This window comes from Sesamum indicum, linkage group LG9, assembly GCF_026168435.1.
Source record: "Sesamum indicum cultivar Baizhima isolate 11 linkage group LG9, ASM2616843v1, whole genome shotgun sequence".
Taxonomy (NCBI): Eukaryota; Viridiplantae; Streptophyta; class Magnoliopsida; order Lamiales; family Pedaliaceae; genus Sesamum; species Sesamum indicum.
The window spans coordinates 15,999,668-16,020,657 of NC_142665.1; the positions used below are offsets into that span (position 1 = coordinate 15,999,668).

Sequence of the window (20,990 nt, forward strand, 5' to 3'; positions counted from 1 at the left end):
CATAATAGAACAAAAACAGAAATGGAGATGGGAAGAGAAGAAAGAAAATGGAGAAGAGGGTGAGGGAATTTCAATTCCCAATTCTTCCCTTCAATTGATTTGCCCTAGCTTCCCTTTGAACGATGTCGTTTCGGCTGGATTTGTTCAATTCGGCCCCAAACTCATTTGAGCCCACGTCTCATATTAATCCCTTTCATCTCACGGCCAGTGTTTAAAGTCGCGTTTTTGCTCAACAGCGTGGCAGAAACTCCGGAAATAATTTATTTAAATAAAAAAAACACGAGATTATATGTATGTTGGAAGATATTTTCCAATTGTAGAATTTGTTGATTTAATATTATTATATAAAAGGAGAAAATACAAACAACTCCCTTGTGATCGCAAATAAGCAAATTATCCTCTTATAAAAAAATAAATAGCGATTCACTTCCCTATATTTTTTAAAATACAACAATTTACTCCCTTATGATTTTTAAAATGAAACAATTTACCTCCATGTAAGGAGGTAAATTGCTTCATTTTAAAAAGTACATGAAGGTAAACTGCTATATTTTTTTCATAGAGGGATAGTGTGCTCATTTTTAATATTACAGGGGGTAAACTACTATTCACCTCTATATAAAATAATATGATTGAAAAAAAAAAAGAGGAGTTTGACAGGGAAAACTAAAACCATCTTTATATTATTAGACCATATGAAAATACAATTACGACCTTGCAAAAAAAAAAACATGTACAAAAAATTTGATTAGGTTTTTCAATTATCAACGACTACTTTTTATTTAATCGTTATAATTTAAAAATAATATTTCATTATAATTATATTTTTATGATATATATATTATATTTATCCTCTTAAAAATATAAATATATTATTAGAAAAATATCGAATAAAGGGTAAAAAATAAAAATTTATATAATTCTTTTTGTTGATGTCATCATTTTTTATCGAAACCCTAGTGGAATGAAATCAATTGTAAACGAAGATTTTTTTAATAGGTATAACTATAATTTTTAAAAAGTTTTAAGAGAAAATGTAATTTATACTTTTAAATGGGGTTTAAATGTAATTAATCTTAAATTATATCCGACTAAACTCAATGTGAGCTTAAAATTCTTAGTCCTTATTTACCTTCTGATTTTGGTCAACATTAGAGGCCCATTCATTTAGGGCCGAAGCTGAAGCCCATTTAGCCCACTTTCGAGAATATTATTGGGCCAGAAATAACAATCTTAGGCCATTCTGGTCCAGCCCAACAGATAAATTGGGCTGAACCCTTTTGTTGAAACCTTTTTCCAGGCCCACTTAGATACAATCAGATAGAATTAATTGTGAGCTCATGGATGTACGAACAATGATGTCATAAATAAAAAATCATAGGGATAATTACTTCCTCCTCTAAAATTTAATATAATTACAAGTAAATCCTTATAATTTAAAAAATTACAACTATTACCCCTAACATTTATTTTCGTCTAACAAATAAATCCCTACATTAGCCAAAATTCACTTAATTTGTTTATATTAGCCAAAAATGTTGAATAAAAATTTATATTTATCCTCGGTTGACTTACTAGTTATTACTAACTTATTTCAGATCAAATAAATCTTTTTTTACCAAACTACCCTTATACTTTTTCAACTTATAATAATAGTTTAGTTATAAAAGATTTATTTGATCTATAATAAGTTATTCGGGAGTAAATATGAATTTTATTCAATTTTTTCTACTATCAGCAAATTCAGTAACTTTGACAAACGGATGGATTTATTTGTTAGTGAAAACAAACATCAAAGGTGTTAGATGTAATTTTTCAAACCATATAACGTGTACTTACATCAAACCTCATAAAAAACAATTGTAATAATTTTTCTTTTAGAAAGTGAAAGCGTTGAACTATTATTTCAAACTATATATTTTCAATCTTCATCGTAAATTTTAAATCTATATAATATAGCTGAAAATAGCGTAACAAAAAATTCGAATTGAGTCGAATAATTTATTATTCAAATTAATACATAAATAAAAGGGTAAATTACATTGACATGATTTGATGTTAGGCTAAAATATACAAACATCCATTATCTTTTAAAAAATTACAGCGACAGTTCATATTTTATAGTTATAATTACAGCTATACTCCTTATTTAAAGACAAATCTTAAACAAACACCCCTCGCAAAATATTACGCTAACATCTCTCAGGATATATAATTATAATTTTATTATTATTAAAATATTACATAAACAATACCATACTTAATTCGAGAAATTAATTAGGTTTGTACAAAAATAAAAGGGTAAAAAATTACAATATTAACATCCCTTGAAATTATGTTTAAATATATAAATACTCATTATCTTTTATAAAATTACAGATATACCCCTAAGGGGTGTAAGTGTAAGAAGTTGTTTGTGCAAATTTTGTATTGAATTGAGGATACGCTTGTAATTACAACTACAACCTTAAGGAGTGTAATTGTAATTTTACAAAATACAGAAAAAGTTCGTGTATTTATACTTTATTTTAGGAGATGCTATATATTCCGTATATATATATATATATATATATATATATATTCTTTTTTATTAAAAAAGAAAGAAAGAAGAAGAGGGATTTATAGAGAAGAGATATGAATATTGAGGGAAGGGGTCTCATGGTTGTGTACTCCTTCATAGGTTGTAATCACATAGCTTGAATCCTCTCTATCTCTTTCCACCCTTTTCTTCACACTGCATCCTTCACTTGTACATTTGTAATAATTCCTGTTTCATCCATCATTATTTCATTATTACATTCTTCTACCCTAAAAAGTAATTCTATATACAGAAAGGGTCTAAAGTTTGCATATATATAATATAATTAATTACACTTAAACCCCCTTTAAAAGTGAAAACTTATTGTTTCCACCCAAAAAATATTCAGAATTACATTTATACCGCTCCCAGGTTCTATTTATAACTGTACTCATTCTACTAGGATATGAGCGAAAGATGATGACGTCAATAAAAAATTTATAAAACTTTTATTTTATCCTTCACTCAGCATTTGATATAATTGACAAATTACAATTTCTATACTTGTAAGAGGGTAATTTTATTTATCATCAGTTACTTGTTATCAAAATGCAATATTTCCATAATGCTGAATAAATTAGCGACGTCGCGAATAGGTTCTATAAAATAATTAAACGTAAAATTAGGAGTTTATGTATATTTTTTTTTTGTTGAGGTCAGTATTTTTCATCCAAATCTTAATGAAAAGGATGCAGTTGTAAATGAATAATTCTTAGACAATATGTATATACACCATAATGAAAGAGAAGATTAATGACAAAGAAAACTAACAGACAATTTTAATATCAACCCTAATTATTCTATAAATTTAGCAACAAGAATTTTTATTTTGTCACAATAATTCAATTTATGGTTTCAATAGTGATTACTATTTTGTAAAAGTTGTTAGAGAAAAATATTATTTTAATCCACTAAGTATGTCGAATTTTAATTTTAGTCCGATAATTATGTTTATTTTTGTTTAGATCCAGTAACTTACGAAATTGCTTACTTTTAGTCCTCTGGCAGATTTTCGGACAATTTTACCCCTATACAACTTTTGAAAGGCAGTTTTAGTCCATATGAACTCATAGGGGTAAAATTGTCCGAAAATATGTCAGAAGACTAAAAGTAAACAATTTCGTAAGTTACTGGACCTAACAAAAACATGGACATAGTTATCGAACTAAAACTAAAATTAGGCATACTTAGCGGATTAAAATAGTACTTTTCCCAAGTTGTTATTATAAAAAATTAATGACAAAAATTGTGCATAAAGTTGTTACTGAAGACAACTAGAATTCGTTTGGTTCAATTAAGAGAAAAAGGGAAGCGAAAATGGGACGAAAAGTGAAAAGGTAAGGGGAGAAAAGAAATAATAATTTTCCTTCAAATTATTTAGTATAATTGGAACGGAGTATATCTCAAATACTTCTCCTAATTTGGGACAAGGAAGATAGATTGAAAATAAATGACTAATTTTTGTGATTTTATCAGTTAACCCTTTATCTTTATTTTGTGTTAAAACAATAAGCAAGTTAATATTATACTAAAATGATTTTAGTACATAAAAAATTTAAAAATTTTATTAGTAAAATTATTTTTTATTAATAAAAATATTCATCAAAACGAGTATAATTAAAACTATTCAATTTAAATAAAATAAAAATTACTAGCAATGACTTCAAACAAAGAATTTGAATTTAAATAAAATATATATTTTCTCTTAATTTTGAATGAAAACGAAATTGGACTCAACGGGGGTTTCATTTACATCTAGTTTTACTTTCTCTCCAACTATTCTCCCTAACAAAACACCGATCTTTCTCTTATACATCTATTTTTACTTTCACTTTTCTTATACACCTATTTTTCGCCCCAACCAAACAAATCCTTAGTGATGTATATATAGTGTCCTCCTAATTGTTGTACAAGTGCAGATTATTGCAATTAAATATTAAACTAATTAACCTCATTCTTAAGGTTAATACAGGATTTAAGATTGTATGCGCGCATAATAATGTCACTAGAAGAAATATAATTTTTTTACCATGATCAATTACCATGATTAAAAGTAAAAAATTATACTGGATACTAAGTCATGACGGCTCTCCAATGACTATTAGACATTTTTTTTAAAGCAAAGTCAAAATATTTGCTGCAGCTGAAAATTATGACAAATATCTTAATCACAGATAAAACTATAGCTGATGATGATTAGCCCATAGTCAAAATTTAAGTTTTCGCGTCAGTTTTTCTAGTCATGGTAAATAATATTATTTTGTTATAATTTAAATCGTAATGATTAATAGAGCAGAAAGTAATAATTTTTTTGCAGTGGGCATAATTAGATAAAAGTTAATTGCAGTGGGACTAAAAGTTATTGTAACTTTCATCAAAAAATGATTTTGATTGATTTTAATGGCAAAAGTGATTATTTGAAAATTACAAAATAATACATTATTTTTTATATTGTAAATTGCAGAGCCAAACTATGATTTTATGAATAATATTGAGTAATATTATCTCAAATCATGACAAATGCTGATTGATTGACGGCGACCAAAATTTAAAGTTTTTGTACTGATTTTTTTTGTTTGACCGTGGTAGAAATTGTTGAGTTGCCGTGGTTTTTTAACCACAGTAATTTAAAATATAAAAAATAATTTATTATTTTGTAATGACACGATTACATGGGAAAATTACTATTTTTCGTCCTATAGCTTAGATTTAAATATTTAAAAATTTCGTTCTTTTGACTGGACCAAAATTGCCACCTCTAAATTACAAGACGAAAATTACCATTTTTTTTATTATATTAATATTTATGATGAAACAAATACATATATTTCTTTTTATTATAAAATTTCAATCTTACCATTCCAATTAGGCTAATCAAACATTAGAATTGTGGGGTTTGTAATGGTTGATGGATGAATTTGATAGAAGCCACACATTTTCACACACACACACACACACATGTGTATGTGTGTATTAATGAACTGGGACAAGACATGTGAAACAGCTTAGGCGGCTGAGGGATGAATAGAATTAGAACAGTAAATAATTAAAAGGAGCACTTTAACACTGGAGAAGATTTATAATTGTCTATGATTTTACTGACTATGAATTGAAGTCCTCATAAATAATTATTATTTATTATAATTAAATAAAATTAATATATGTAAGAATTTAATTTATTTATTATGAAAACTATTTTTGACATGATTATGAATCATAATAAATATTTTTACTATGACTTTTAACCTGATAAATATTTTAGCCATATTCACAAAAATCAAAATCAAGAATCGTTGCTGGGCAGTGGTCAATGACTGTTTACTACTGCTTCACAACAACTATAAGCTATTGTTTAAGCAAAAACGAGCTCAAAATATTAGACATAACTATATAATATATATCAGATGTTTTCGATATATCTACTTAAGAATCATGTCAAATACTTCGATTGCAAGTAAAATCATGACAAATATTAATTTATTTTGGTTAAGACTTGAGTTTTTACATCAATTACTAGTCATGATTTATAGAATTGATTTACCATAATTATTTATAATGTACCAAATATATATCTATTAATTTGTAGTGACTTCAAGAGCTAACAATTATCTTAAAATAAAGTTTAATACATTATAAATTTTGAGAAAAAACATTACAAAATATACAAACTCATAATTCTTTTTAATTAAATAAATTAGCCAGATACATCTTTGTGTTTTATTCTGGTCAAATTTCGCTTTTAGTATCATAGAATAATTAAGAATCCAACACCTTTTAGTCTTTTGTTTTACAGAATTATAATCCTATATTTCACGAAAGTTTAAAAAAACTCGAGATATTTAATTCGATTGTAAGTCCCAATTTTAAGATCATTTTTAAAATCATATAAAATAAAAGACTAAAAATGACGAACACCTATTCTATATATAACACTAAAAAGTGTAATTTTACCTTAGATTTGTTTTAATTCCCCATATTTCACAACACTAATTAAATTCCCAAAGTTGAACAAATTAAACATGGTGAAGGATGCATGTGCACATGTAGTTCAAAATTTTTAAATAGATGGTTAGAGAAAATCAAATATATTGTATGGTGTGTATATACTATTAATTATACTATGAAAGAGAAACAAAATCTCTAAAATCGTAATTCAGGTTCAATTAATCAAAAAAATCATACACGTATGTATTCCAAAGGCCGTCTACGTACCCGTTTATTAGTAATCCAAGAATTATACATACATCAATATTATTTTTAATGAAAAATAGAATAACCACATTTATAAAAAAAATAAACCAACCCTCTAATAAGCTGCCTGCCTATTAGGAAGATATATATATATATATATATATATATATATTAAAAGTCGTCTATGGTCAAATAAAATTAGACAAATATATAGTCATATATCCATTTATTAGTAATCCCATATTATATATATATATATATACATCAAAATTATTTGAAACGAAAATTATCAAAATGAATCGACCCTCTAATATACACGTTATGAGTGTATGTTCATAATTTTGCTTGTATCTATATGTGTATATGTATGTATTCTCATCCACATGTTGGGGTTCGTGTGTGTAATTCCATATATATATATATATATATATGGTACTATATATGTCTACTTCTGTCTTTCTTGAAATTGCATGTGTAAGAGTAGATAGGAGGATTGTTACTACACCAGCGATAATTTTTATCTTATGATCTTCTTAATTTTCTTACATATTTTAGCTTAGACATCAAACAAGAAAATAAAGATAGATTATTTCATCATAGTAAAAGCTCTTCTATGGTCTTACCTAGGATTAGGGCTGCTCTTGACCTTCTTTTTCCCATATTTTCTCCATTTAAATCCATCGTCCATGACTTCAAGATCAGATCTTGTTCTAAACGCAAGCCTAAACTCCTCATGGGCTTTGTATATTTTCACTTTTCTTCTACGTTTTCTGCAAAAAAACACAAACAGAGATTCAAACAAAGAAACCAGCAGTGGAGAGATCATTAAGTGCTAGCAAGACAAGACTTGCATGTTATGATCAACAAACGGAGCTGAGCTCGAAAACTGATCGAAGAGATCTGCAATATTCTCAGAAGCAGTTCTACTGTGCAGATCTGAAGTTAATTCCTCCAAGTCCTCGTCGGACATGAGGTAGTTGAAGATATCGCGGAAGTACTTGGAACCGTTGAGTTGATCATGATGATGATGGGTTGTTGTATATGCAAATTGATCTTCAAAATTAGGGTTAGGGTTAGGGAAATCTTGGAATTGGGGAGCAGTTTTCATTTTGGGCGTGAAGTTGAAGATGTTGGAATAGAGTGGAAAATTGATGTTCAATTCCATTTATAATTAAATTTGTTTTCGATTTTTGTTTGTATTTTTTTCTCTAACATGCATGAAGCTTCATGGGCCATTTCCAAGAGCTACGCAGTGAAGGTGCTCCAACACACGTGGCAGTAAAAGATTGGACATGAATGATTGCATCATCGTGCTGACGTCAGGTAGCATTTTGGGGTTAATAGAATGAATAAGGGACATACATATTTATCTAGAAGAAATAAAAATAATAATAAATATTGGACCACCTATCAGTGTGTGATATATATATAATGCAATGTCACTATTTTTTGATGTGATGAGGTTGTCAACATATATATATATATGTATGTATATTTGATGTGCGTTTGAAATATTTTTTTTAAATAAAAAAAGATAAAAAATAATAAGAATCATGTGGTAAAGGATGCAGTAATCCTTTAATATTTAAGTCTACAAGAATAATATTCTCGTCTTCGATGACTATTAGAAGAAATTTATTATAATTAATTATTATGATTATAAATAAAAAAATTAATATACTGTAAAATGGCTATTAGTCGTTGTTTTTACAAACTAAATCAAAATATTAATAGTAATTAGAAGCCATGTTGTCGGATATTTTTATCATGGCCAAAATCGTAATAAATATTAATTAACTATTGTAAATTATGCATGTTTGGTTCCGTTTCGTTTCTTATTTTCAGTTTTTGAAATAATAATAAAAGTGAAAATATGTTTCTTTATATATATTTTCACTGAAAATATATTATTATCATTCTCATATCAATTATTAATTTTTTATATATTTATATACATAGAAAAAAAATTAATTATTAATTTTATATACGAGTAATAATTTTTTTCATAATAATTTAACATGGCATCACTAACAATTCTTAATTAATAAAAGATAAAACTATCAATTTCATTTGAAAAGATATATACTTGATTTGACACCACCAATAAAAAGTAAAAATTTTCATCACATAAAAAAATTATTTCGTTTGACACTATTAACAATATAAATCACAATCTTATCAACTAATTTAAACAATTCTCCCCTATTTATCAGCCAAAGGCAAAGAAGTAGGCCCCTATCTATCAGCCCAGTAGGCCTAAGCCTTACTGATCCGATAACAAAATGTATCAAACTTATTTCATCAAAATTAACTTAACACAGTAGGAAATAAAAATAAGGCCCAATCGGCACGCCCACACACTGGACAACAAGGATGACACATCATCTGGATTCTTACGTCAAGACAACATCAGCCTAAAAGATCTCCAACTAACTCCTCCTGTATGAGCGGGAGCAGTTGGACAACGAAGCTAATAACTAATTTTTCTATTTCTCGAGTTAATTGGGTAATGTTCGTTCAAATGATCATAAGTCTCTAAAGATATGTCCAAAATAGGCGTGTATACTTTCATTTGTTAGCTAACATCCAGGGGATTAGGTTAATATGCAAATTATCTATAACCAACTCCTGAATCTCATCTAGATTTGCCTATAAAGAAAGGTCCTAGTCATTCAAAAGGTAAGTTACTTTGGCCCCTCACACTTAACACTTTTTTTTCTTGCAAAACAACAAGGCTTCTTGTTGTTTGAATACAGAGTGACCACCGAATGTCATAGCCATCATTATTATGGAAGATATTAGACAGAGGATTATCAGTGTTAATTTATTTCGTTCTGTTAGTTCATGTGCGTTATATAGAATATGGCATATCCCTTGGCCTATCGAGGGAGAAACCACCAATAGAGTACTGTTGTACTGTACGATCTTATTTTATTAACGAAACTTACATTTATCCAAAAAAAAAAAAAAACAACAAGGCTTCGAGCTCCCATCTCATTTTTCACATTCATACAAGCTCACTTCAGCATCCATTCTTGCACTCCACGTCACTTATTTTGGCTTTATCTCGCATTATTTCAAGTTCTTCTTATTGTTTTTTTCAATTATTCAGTTACTGACTTAATCATTGGAGTACTAATCTCTATTTTGTAGGTTAACCCATTTTATTTTTAGAATTTTTAAGAAATTCCTTTGACTGTTGCGGTGTTGTTGAACCCAAATATGCATCAAACAACATAAAACATAATCGTATCAACTAATTCAAATAATCCTTATTTTCGCTCAAAAATCTTACATAATTAAAAACACACATTTCTCAATGAAAATTGAAAATTAAAAATCAAAACACAACCAAACATGAGGAAAAATAGTATGACTTATCATACAATTCTATATAAGTCGGAAAAAAATATTATTTTCTTTTTTATTGTTTGGGCTGAGAAAAACAATTCAATTAATGTCTATCCATTAAGGTTGTCTTATTTAGGAAATAGTGATAATTTTTTGTGAAGAGAAGGTGCATGGAAATGGGGTGGGTTATATTCTTCCAAGTCCACCTAATAATTATAACTTCATGTTTCAAACATATATGGAGTAGAATTTTTAGTGCTTCCCCACCTCCCAAGAAGCTTCCCTCAAGAAATAATGGAAAAGTTGTATTTTGCCTTTTCTTTTTTTTTAAAAAAAAAAGATAAAATATTTGTCAATTATATCAATAATTTCTTTTATCTTGGTCAATGTTGCACCCCTCCATGAACCATGTTGTCTTATTATGACCAATTAATTAATTTTGTTGCTAATAAAACAAGCACTAGAAACAATAAATCAGCCATTCAAAAATTCAAATGATCATTTAATATTGTCATTAATTATATGTATTAAATGAAAATTATTATTTTTATTTTATCACTATAATAATTTTCATAATTTTAAAAGTGACAATATTTAAATAAATGTTGTGAGCAAGAATAATTGGTGTAAAAAAATTATGTGCAAATATAGTGACAATGAATATAATTGTCACTATAAATATCCCATTTATTATTTTATTAGTGATCAAAGTACAATCGAGGCTTATGTATATTTAAATTTTATTATAATTATTTAAATAAATGAAATAAAATGAATAACTAATCAAAATTGATCAAATAAATTAATTTTAATGTGTATAAGTAAAATGTTATTCATAAAACCAATGCAGTAAAGTGATGATTAGTATATTAAAAAATTCCGATTTTGTCAAATAGATATATTTAATTCTATAATTGATTTGACTGTCAAATATTCAATTATCAACTTAAATATTACGAATTTTGAACTTCGACGAGGATATAGAACTAGTCATGGGTGCATGACGGGATGTCCGTGACTGCCACAATGCTTGATATAGTGAATGTTATGTTTGACTTACTAGTGTGTTGGTGAGGCTATGATAACCAAGTTGATAATGTCCCAACGAGTTGTGGCAAAATGAACATTCTGAAGTAGCCACAACGGATTCGTTAGGAGGGATATCTCATGGCAGTTATGGTCATTTAATTTTTACATTCATAACAAGTTTAGAGCTCATTGAAAGAAATAGTTCGTGGAAGGATGATCTTGATTTAGCTACAATGGGTCCAGAGTTTTAACCACCAATTCGAGCTAGTAGGCTGACACGATTGGCCATTTTTTTTAATAATACATGACATTTAATTTTTATTTTATTTTTTATAATTTGACTATACTAGTAAATTTTTAAAACAAATATTCCAAGAACAATGACTCCTATTCCATAATAGTTGTGTTATTCTTAGAAATTACCTTTAAAGTAATGACTAAAAGTTACTTTTTCGTTCATTATTAATTTAATTAAATCCACACAAACTTCTGTATATTTAATAAATCCACAATTACAGTTATTTTTCTCTCTCTCACCTTTGGGTTATTTTTTCTTTTCACAAACTTCTTTCTTTTCCTCAACTTACACTACGTTTGTGACGTTTCACTTGAAGCTATATATGTATCAAAATTTACTAAAATACATAATTTAAATACATCGATTAATATATATTAATATTTTGGGTAAATTATATTGACAACCTTTGAGGTTAGGCTAATTTACACAAACACCCCCTATCTTTTACAAAATTACAGCTACACTTCCTAAGCGATGTTAGTAGACTTAAATGTATAAAACCTTCATGTCTTTTGAAAAATCTGTTAAAAACTCCCTTCTATTTTAAAAATAGGCAAAAACCCTCTTTCCGTTTTGTTAAATATTGCTCAATCGTCATTTTCCATTAAATGTAACTAACGGTGTTAATTTTATAATAAAATAAATATTATCCCTTACTTAATATATATATATGTATATATTATTTTTTATTTTGATAACCGTTAAATCTGTTTGATTATAACAGAGCCGTCAAATATAATTAATTAATTTTAACCATTAAATTTTAAATTTATAAAAAAAATGAAGAGTAATATTTTATTGATAAAATATATATTATAAAAATATTATTTGAAAAAATAATTAATCCCCAGCACCCCCACCCACTGTCTACCCCCAATCACCGGATCTTCACCCCGTCGCCTCCCCCCTCGCCCCCCTACGCAACCCCCCGTGGCCTCCCCCCTCGCCCCCTACGCAACCCCCGACCGCCTCCCCCCTCCCCCTACCACCCTCGCCTCCACTCTCCTCCCGTTGCGTCGCCCAGAATAAGAAAGAGGGCAGCGGTGACTCCATCGCCCATTTACCCATGTTCTGGGAATTGGGTGATGCCGCCTTTCTGTGGGCGATGCCCAAACCATGGGTGATGTGATGTCGTCGCCTCAAGTTGTTTTTTTAAAAATAATTTTAGATTTAACAATTATAATTTTTAAATTTTAGTTTTTGACAATTGTAAAAATTATTTAAAATTAAATATAATTTAATTTAATATTTCAATTTAAAATTATAAAATTTAAAAAACTTATATAATTTTTTTCATATTTTTAAGTAAATATATTTAAAAGAATATTTTATTTTTGTTAGTTGAAAAAGCAAAAAAACCACACAAAATAAATGAAAAAATATACATGTGAAATATATACGTACAATGAGAGTATTTTAGTGAAAAAATATTCAAAAATAAGGTAAAAACTAGTTAAAAAGAAAAACATTTACAAATACATAAGAAGCGCGTGTAATACACTTTCCGTTAATTACTAACGAAAAATGTGTTTTTTATTGAGTTTTAGAAAATACAGGGAGAGTTTTAACCTATTTCGAAAACATAGGGGGAGTTTTAAGCTTTTTCAACAAAAAAGAGGAGTAAAATGCATTTTAGCCGGTGTTAGTGTGTTTGTATAATATTTTTTATATATGTGTAAATACTGCATTTGTTCGTGGGGTTGGCGGAAACTACTTCATCTACGATCCGTTATTCGGCTGATGGTGGAATTTCGGGTGGGTAATGGGGTTACGTTTTATCTTTGGGAGGATCCTTGGCACCATCTTGAGGCCCTCATTGCTAGATTTCCCCATGGACCGGCACTCCCTAAGTTTGGGATTTCTGTCAAGCTCAGTAGCGTTATCATATAGGGGCAATGGCAATAGCCCCTCATTATAGACATTGATTGGTTGGAGATTCTACAGTCAATGCCTCAGATTCATGGCGGTGTTGATCGCATCATTTGGCGGTATGAAAATGGTAATCCTACATCCACATCTCTATATCGGTCACTAGTCCCTTCAGAACCCAAGGTAGGTTGGTCTTCACTACTCTTGGGTTCCCTCAAGATCTCCAAGCATAATTTTATTCTATGGCTTGCTATATTGGGGAAGCTTTCGACAGTTGATAAACCATGATTCTCTTACTTAGACGCATGTATTCTATGTGATGAAGGCGCGAATGAGACGCATAGGCACTTATTCTTCCGATGCCGCTACGTCCGATGGTGTCTTATAGCTATTCGACGATCTACTCGCTTCAATTGACCGAACCGACACTGGCCAATGGATATAGAGTGGGTTACAAAAAAATGGAGAAGGTAATCATGGTAGGTTTCATGTGTGTATCATATTTGAAAGGAACGGAGCTTGAGACGTTTTGAGCAGTCTGAGCGAGAACCGACCGTACTTACTAGACTTATTGTAGAAGATGTTAGATAGAGGATTCTTATTGCTTATTTAGCTTGCACTTTTAGTTCTTGTGCGTTATATAGACTTTGACGTATCACTTGGCCTGTCGAGGGAGACTCCACTCATTGAGCACTGTTGTACTGTACGATTATACTATTTGTTTAATGAAAATTACATTTAAAATATTGCATTTGATTAGGAATATAGTTGTAATTACAGCTACAACCTGCATTTTACCAAAAAGAAAGTGTTTGTGTATTTTGACCTAATCTCAGAAAATGTCAATAATATTTACCCTAAAATTTTTGTCGTAACTTTTTTATTTATTTATGCATTGCATGTGTGTGGACAACTAGTCATTTTAAAACTTTCAATTTCATAGTCCACTATAAAATTATGTCATATTTAAATTTCAAAACTTTATTTTTGAAGTTATTGAATGAATTTTAAAAATTATTTAATATGCATAATTAAATAAATAATAATTATAATTAAATTAAAAAAATACAAATTATAACATTTATCAAAATATAATTTTAATCAAGTTTGAAATTTGTCATTGTTATAAATTACCCGTAATTATTTGAAAAATCATAGATACCTTCTCAAATTAATGACCGTCTGACAAATATTTTCTCATGATAATCATATTTGTTAGACGACTATTATTTTTAAAAAAAATATTTATAATTATGATAAATCTCACAAAAAAACTTTGATAATTTACCCTAAAATTTAATTTTAAAAGTAATTATTGAAATCGGGGCCAAATAACATAAAAATTTATATTTCTTTTATTGCAGTGCAATATATGGAGAAGCCATTTCAGCTAAACCCCTCAAACGGCCGTATTCTCCAAAACCCTGATCTCTGCTTCTCTTATTCTTTGAGCTCCCAATCCACCAAGTGTTCGACCGTTTTCCACTGAGAGAAATGGCTGCTCTATCTCTCGGCAATTTCACTCTCTCTTCTCATTGTTACATGAATCATAGCCATAAATTTTCGTTACCCACAACCCACATTCTCAGCTCATCATCCTCTCTTTGCTATCCTCCCAAGCTCCGGCAACCCGTCAGAAAACTTCTCGTTTCGCAGAAACCCACATCTAAACCTTCGGTTTCAGCGTTGTTCTCACCGCCCCAGAAGAGTATTTCCAAGTTTTTTGCAGAAAGCATCGCAACTGTACTGTTGGGATCACTCGTTTTTATGGGCTGTTTGAAATCAAGGCCAGTTTTAGCTCAGCCTGTTCAAGAAAGTGATAGAGTTGAGGAAAAGAAAGGTTCCCGTCTGGGTGGAAGTAGTGATAGTGAAGAAGAGGTGATGTGTGTGAAGTTGTTGCAAGAAAATCCGAGAGATGTCGAGGCATTGAAGATGGTTGTGAATGTGAAGATGAAGAAGGGAAAGACTAGTGAGGCTGTGGAGTATGTGGAGAGGTTGATTGAGTTGCAGCCTAATGAGATGGAGTGGAGGCTTTTGCAGGCTCTTTGTTATGAGATGATGGGGAATTTGAGCAAGGCCAAGAGCTTGTTCAAGAATATACTCAAGCAGAAACCTCTCTTGCTCAGAGCTTTGCATGTATGATGTGTTAGCTCTGTTGATGTGCATTTCATTGTTCTTTTCTTTCTGAGTTGTGCTGAGCTATGTTTTGTGTTGGCGTTCATAGGCTTTCTGAAGGCATAAACTACTGATCTAACTGACATAAGTATTAGCCTGTCCCTTATGCTTTTTCGTCTGTTCAGTTCTACACCACTATGTGCTGCTTGCCAATATTGGTTGCCAAGTTTAGTTTGAGAATCTTCTGTTCATGGTGTGGTAAAAATTGTTTTCATTAGACCCCATGGTTTTTGCTGAACAACTCGTTCATATCAATTTCCTATATGTGTAGGGGTTGAGGCCGAGAATTCTAGTGGTCGATTGACTACCTGCTATATAACTACTACAACCATAAAAATGTATAGCATGAGCACACTGCTGCAATGGAAGTACTTGCGAACAGATAGCTCCATTCTTTTTCTTAAATTAAATTCTTCATTGACATAAAACAGTTGAAGATGTCCAGTCTTTGAGCTTCGTTTGTTCTAGCTGATTTGATCCACTGCTCTCTAATCTGATTTATATAAATATTGTACTACGATATGCTTATTTGCTCATCCAGGGGGATGTTTCTCAATTTTTTGTGCTGATGTATACTACTGAGTTATCTGAAGGACTTACTGGTAAAACTGTTAATCCTTTGAATTGCAAAATCATGAATCCAGCTGATTTTCGAATCTCTTCATCCGTGCATGAACTATAGACAAGCTATGTAGCTGGACTATCGAAAAACCATAAATGTCTCATTTCTCTCGTCCTACCCCTTCGATTAAACATCTCGATGAATATTTAACAATTAGTGCAGGCTCTGCTGTTTGCTTGTCTCATTTGGAATTTTCCTATGGAGTATGCACGATCTTGCACTTTATCTTTCAGCTTGTGGCATATTGAGAACCATCTTATTCGTGAGGCTAAATACGTGGCTTGTTGTCCTCATACTAGAAGTTCTCCACTAGCAGTATATCTGATATGCTTTCAAAATCAATTCAATTTTCTCATATTGTTCCTCATTGATGTGGACTATCCATGTCGATTTTCAAAGCAATAGATTATCACTTGCGCGGGTACTAACTTTTCTGCACCCGCAAGTCATTTTGCTGAACTTGCTTGCTTTATTTCTTTTGTGCTTTATGCTGTAATAAAGATCTTTTTATGCTCCATGACCTTATTAGTTGCTGCATACTGGTTATGGATGGTGAGACTGATCATCAGATTCTCCTTCTCGTTGATAGGGTCTGGCAATGGTGATGCATAAGAACCATGAAGGGCCAGCTGTTTTTGAGATGCTAGAAAGAGCTTTAGAGGTTGCTCGCCGGCAAAAAAAGGTTAATGAAGAGCGAAACATAAGAATTTTAGTAGCACAAATGCATATAATAAAGGTAAAAATTGTTCCATCCTGGTAAACTGATTTTAAGTACTATAGATTAAATAGGAACTTTTAGATCATTAAACATTAAGATAAGTGAAATACAACTTTCCCATCTAAAAAAGTTCAAATCAAAAAGAAAGATACAGAAGACAATTTTTCAACCTGCAAAACAAGAAGCAGCAGTATTGATACTCTTTTACTATGGTTGCATCTCAGGAAATTTGAATGTTTTCTTCCTTTTCCTTGCAGGGAGACTTCGAGGAGGCATTAGAGAAGTTTCAAGCTCTTATTGATGAGAATCCAAGGGATTTTCGCCCTTATCTATGTCAGGTTAGTTGACTAGCAGCTCCTGTGCATTTATTCTGATTTTTTATTTATTTTTTCTTTTTTGAAACTATACATGGTTTCTTTATAGTAATTCGTCGCTAGCATACATATGCTAACAATATTTCTTAAAAGGTAAAGTATACACTGGAAATATTTGCAGATTATATTGAAAACTCGTAACTTTGGGCATTTACAAAGTTAATGTATTATCTCCCCCAATTAGGCCGTAAAATCCGAAGTTGTCCTTGATTCTGGGACATAAAGCAATGTGAATGTTGATCAATTGCATATAGTTTGATGATCACATTCTTGTAGTCCCAATATGAGTTCATGTTAAAGAAGAGACTCCTGAATTAGTTCGGAATCTGGAAAATCTGTATTAGTCACTCGGTGAAAATGTGTCTCAGGGGATCGTATACAGCCTACTGGACAAAAGAAAGGAAGCAGATGCAAACTTTGAGATCTACCGGAGTCTTGTTCCTGAAGAGTTTCCACAGAGGGGGTTCCTAGATGATGTCGTCTTGGCAGCAAAAACAGAATCTAAGCAAAAGCTACGGAAGGAGCTGCAAAGATAAATCCTTGAGAAATTCCAAAACTAACTTCAAACTGAGGTATGAACAAATCTGTACAGAGCACAAGATTGTCTGGACGCTTTATAAGAAAGTCATCGCGGTAATCCATCCTAGAACTTGCTGATTTCCTGGAACACAATTTTGAAATACTTAAACACAGTAACTTATCTCATATCAGTTTTCTGCTTTGCTGTGTAAAGATCTACCAAGAAAATTAATATGATGATCCAGAACGCATTACACTGTTCCTTGGAACTGAATATTATTTGGTTATGAAGAAGTGCAAAGAGCTATTTCACTGTAAGTCTTTTTCCTGTGAAGAGAGCCAATGCTCATGGATTGAATTTTTTATTTTAAATATACATACGTCACATGAATAAGGATTATATTATTTGTTTTACTTAAGGAAAGATTTTGTACATACGGTTTGGATATATTAAATGGAATAAAAGGTGAAACAGAATTTAAAAAAAATCTGATTCTATTTGCATCCCTTTTTTCTTTTAATTATTATGTGAAGTTGCATCTAGATAAAGTATGTTAACTGTTATGAATTATCCAGGACTTTGGTGAAAAATAAATAAATAAAAGAAAGGTAGGCCATTGTGAAAATTCTAGACTTGTACTGCTGCATGCATAAGATTATCTTGTTCTTTTTTTTAAAAAAAAAAATATTTAATTAGAAATAATTACATATTAAAAATTAAGTAATAAAGAAATCGCATATCAAACAAGAGCAAGGTTCACGACTTGAATTCATAATACCAATTCAATACCTTACTACTATCATCACAGGACCTCAATTGGTTTATCTAATTATATGAATATTTATAATTGTCTTAAAATGAGTGTTATTTGATTCAGTTTTTCGCTTACATCTCAAAATATAAATGATGGTCATATTACTATTACAACTTGGAATTACGACGGTAAAATTGAATACTTGTGTGATGAGATTACAATGGAAGATTTATGTTCATGGAGATGGAGGAGCACCAGCAGCAGAACGAGAGAGTAGAAGCCTAGGTTGCTCCTATGGCCGACCCCACTTAGCCTTCACCATCAATGATAGAGGACTTTTATACCTTGATTCAGTATCCAAACTTGTTGACAGAGCCTGTTGATTAATAGTCCCTTAATGTATATATCTAAATTGGTGAAAGTGCAAATCTATCAAGGGCCGTTCCTAGTAGCATTAGCTAGTTATATGCAAATAACAGTCAAGGAAGGAATCGGGTCAAGAAAGAAGAAGACTAGAACCCATGTTCTAGATCATCACGAATCCTAAGCCAACTGTCTTTTTTGCTTTTACTCGCGGTAGAATATACTTTGGAGTTTTCGATTTATCTAAGTCCAAACGAGTCATCCTTTATGCGTAGATAAATCTTTATCTGCTAGGCAAGAGGATAGCAAATTTCAAATTCTGTCTCGATAGGACATGTATTTTGATTACTATGAAATTCATAAATGGAATCTTGTGTTATAATAGAAGTAGAAGTGATGTGAATTATTCAAGAATCAAAGTTGATTTGCTTTATAAAAAGAAGATATAATTAGTTCCATAAATCACATAAGATAGAAGATTAAATGTGTTGTTTTTTTTTCAAATTTTGAGATCATTTTAAAATTTTCATAAAGTAAAAGACTAAATATGTCTATTTTTTTTATAATTTTGGGATCATCTTAGAAAAAACGATCATCTTAAAAAAAACAAGTAAAAGTAGATGAATAGAAGTGTTGAACCTCTATGCCATGAGACTGAAAATATAATTTTATCAAAATTTTTACTATCTTTAAATTTCAATATTATTTTAAAGATTAAAAAATATTTTAATACCTGAGTTTTAATATTATTGTTAAATTGATACATGAGTTTTTGCAAATGATACAATTAATACCCGAGTTTTTCAATAAATATTGAATTGATATATGAGTTTTTATAAATGCCTCAATTGATACTTGAGTTTTTACATAAAAATAAAAGAGATGCATATCTCTATTTTGGACATTTTATAATAACAATATTACCCTTTTAATATAACTTAATTTATATATATCCATTTATTTATATCACAATATAGTTTTATAATTAAATAAATTATACTATTATAACATGATAACAGTGAGTAATAGTAAATTAGTTTAGTATATAAGAATATTCATTGAATAATTAAAATCAACATTTAATAGATTGGGTAGGAAGTGATGTTTTTAAAAATAAAAGTTATTAAAGACATGTTCAGCAAAAACCAATTTTTTGGATTTAATTTTTAAAACATTATAAGTTAAGAAAACAAATATATTAAAACTAAAAAAATGAAAAAAAAATAGTTTCACCAGTCTTTTCCTTAAGTTCTAATTTTTATAAATTAAATATAAAATTTCATCTCCTATATTTATTCTTTTATTTTTTTTAATAACCATCTACCTTATCAAGATGACTTTATTTTTATTTATTATCTTAAATTATGAGCTTTTATACTTCTCAATCTAATGATATGTTATTGTGTACTTTTTTATAATAATAAAATTATATTATTCTACTACTTTTCCTAAATATTGTAACTTTAAAGTAATTAAAATTTGACATTTATTTTATTTATTTTAGTAGTTTTAAAATTATAACCTTTTATTTATAAAATAGTGGCTCCCTTTTACTAATATTTTTATTATTATAATTAAAGCATGTTATTTATTTAGTCATAGAATGTACCATGATAAATAAATAAATACTTAGGATTATTTTGATTCAAATGAAAAAAAAAAGAGAAACTATTTTTACATTAAAGGATATATTTATCTTTACAAAATATTTTAAGATAGACATAGATATCTATTCGGTAATTATGGAGAAACTCAAGTATCAATCTAATTATTTGCAAAATCTCATATATCAATTTGATATATATAAAAAAATATCGGGTATCGATTAGATCATTTACAAAAACTCATGTATCAATAATAATACGAAATATTGTAGCTAGCTTAATTGTGGAGGATGTTAGACAGCGTATACTTAGCATTACCTTAATTAGCTCTGTTAGTACACATGCATTTTATAGATTTTGACGTATCCCTTGACTTGTTAAGGAAAACACTATCTGATTCATGATTGTTGTACTATATTTTTTCTATTTATGAAAATTATATTTAAAAAAAATAATAATACGCAAAACTCAGATATCAAAATAATTTTTACTCTTATTTTAAACTAAATTTATTGTTTCCTAAAACATAATAGAAAATGCCAGA

The 20,990-nt window shown here is 29.5% G+C and overlaps 2 protein-coding genes across 3 annotated transcripts; one reads left to right on the forward strand and one right to left on the reverse strand.

Moving 5' to 3' along the window:
* Positions 1–1,378: 1,378 nt before the first annotated feature.
* LOC110013162 (putative WRKY transcription factor 56) lies at positions 1,379–8,037 on the reverse strand. The gene is made up of 3 exons (XM_020698995.2): positions 7,621–8,037; positions 7,393–7,539; positions 1,379–2,767 (listed from the first exon to the last, which is right to left on the reverse strand). The coding sequence occupies exons 1-3, from the start codon at positions 7,932–7,934 to the stop codon at positions 2,620–2,622; spliced, it is 609 nt and encodes a 202-aa protein (XP_020554654.2). The 5' UTR covers positions 7,935–8,037; the 3' UTR covers positions 1,379–2,619.
* A 6,649-nt stretch (positions 8,038–14,686) lies between these two features.
* On the forward strand, positions 14,687–18,042 carry LOC105178317 (Tetratricopeptide repeat (TPR)-like superfamily protein). Of its 2 annotated transcripts, none has more exons than XM_011101781.3 (4): positions 14,687–15,452; positions 16,703–16,795; positions 17,089–17,169; positions 17,574–18,042. In XM_011101781.3, exons 1-4 carry the CDS (start codon positions 14,811–14,813, stop codon positions 17,739–17,741), a joined length of 984 nt encoding a protein of 327 aa, XP_011100083.1. In that variant the 5' UTR covers positions 14,687–14,810; the 3' UTR covers positions 17,742–18,042. The 2 variants fall into 2 exon arrangements, with proteins under 2 accessions (XP_011100083.1, XP_011100082.1); XM_011101780.3 differs by having other exon boundaries at positions 14,688–15,452; positions 16,703–16,849.
* Positions 18,043–20,990: the final 2,948 nt, after the last annotated feature.

Coding starts and splice junctions, on each gene's coding strand:
- LOC110013162 (XM_020698995.2), bottom strand. CDS start 7,934: ATGGAATTGAACATCAATTTTCCACTCTATTCCAACATCTTCAACTTC. Junction 7,540..7,620: donor CCGTTTGTTGATCATAACAT/GCAAGTCTTGTC, acceptor GTTTTTTTGCAG/AAAACGTAGAAGAAAAGTGA. Junction 2,768..7,392: donor AAGAGCAGCCCTAATCCTAG/GTAAGACCATAG, acceptor TGGATGAAACAG/GAATTATTACAAATGTACAA.
- LOC105178317 (XM_011101780.3), top strand. CDS start 14,811: ATGGCTGCTCTATCTCTCGGCAATTTCACTCTCTCTTCTCATTGTTAC. Junction 16,850..17,088: donor CACAAATGCATATAATAAAG/GTAAAAATTGTT, acceptor TTTTCCTTGCAG/GGAGACTTCGAGGAGGCATT. Junction 17,170..17,573: donor TTCGCCCTTATCTATGTCAG/GTTAGTTGACTA, acceptor AATGTGTCTCAG/GGGATCGTATACAGCCTACT.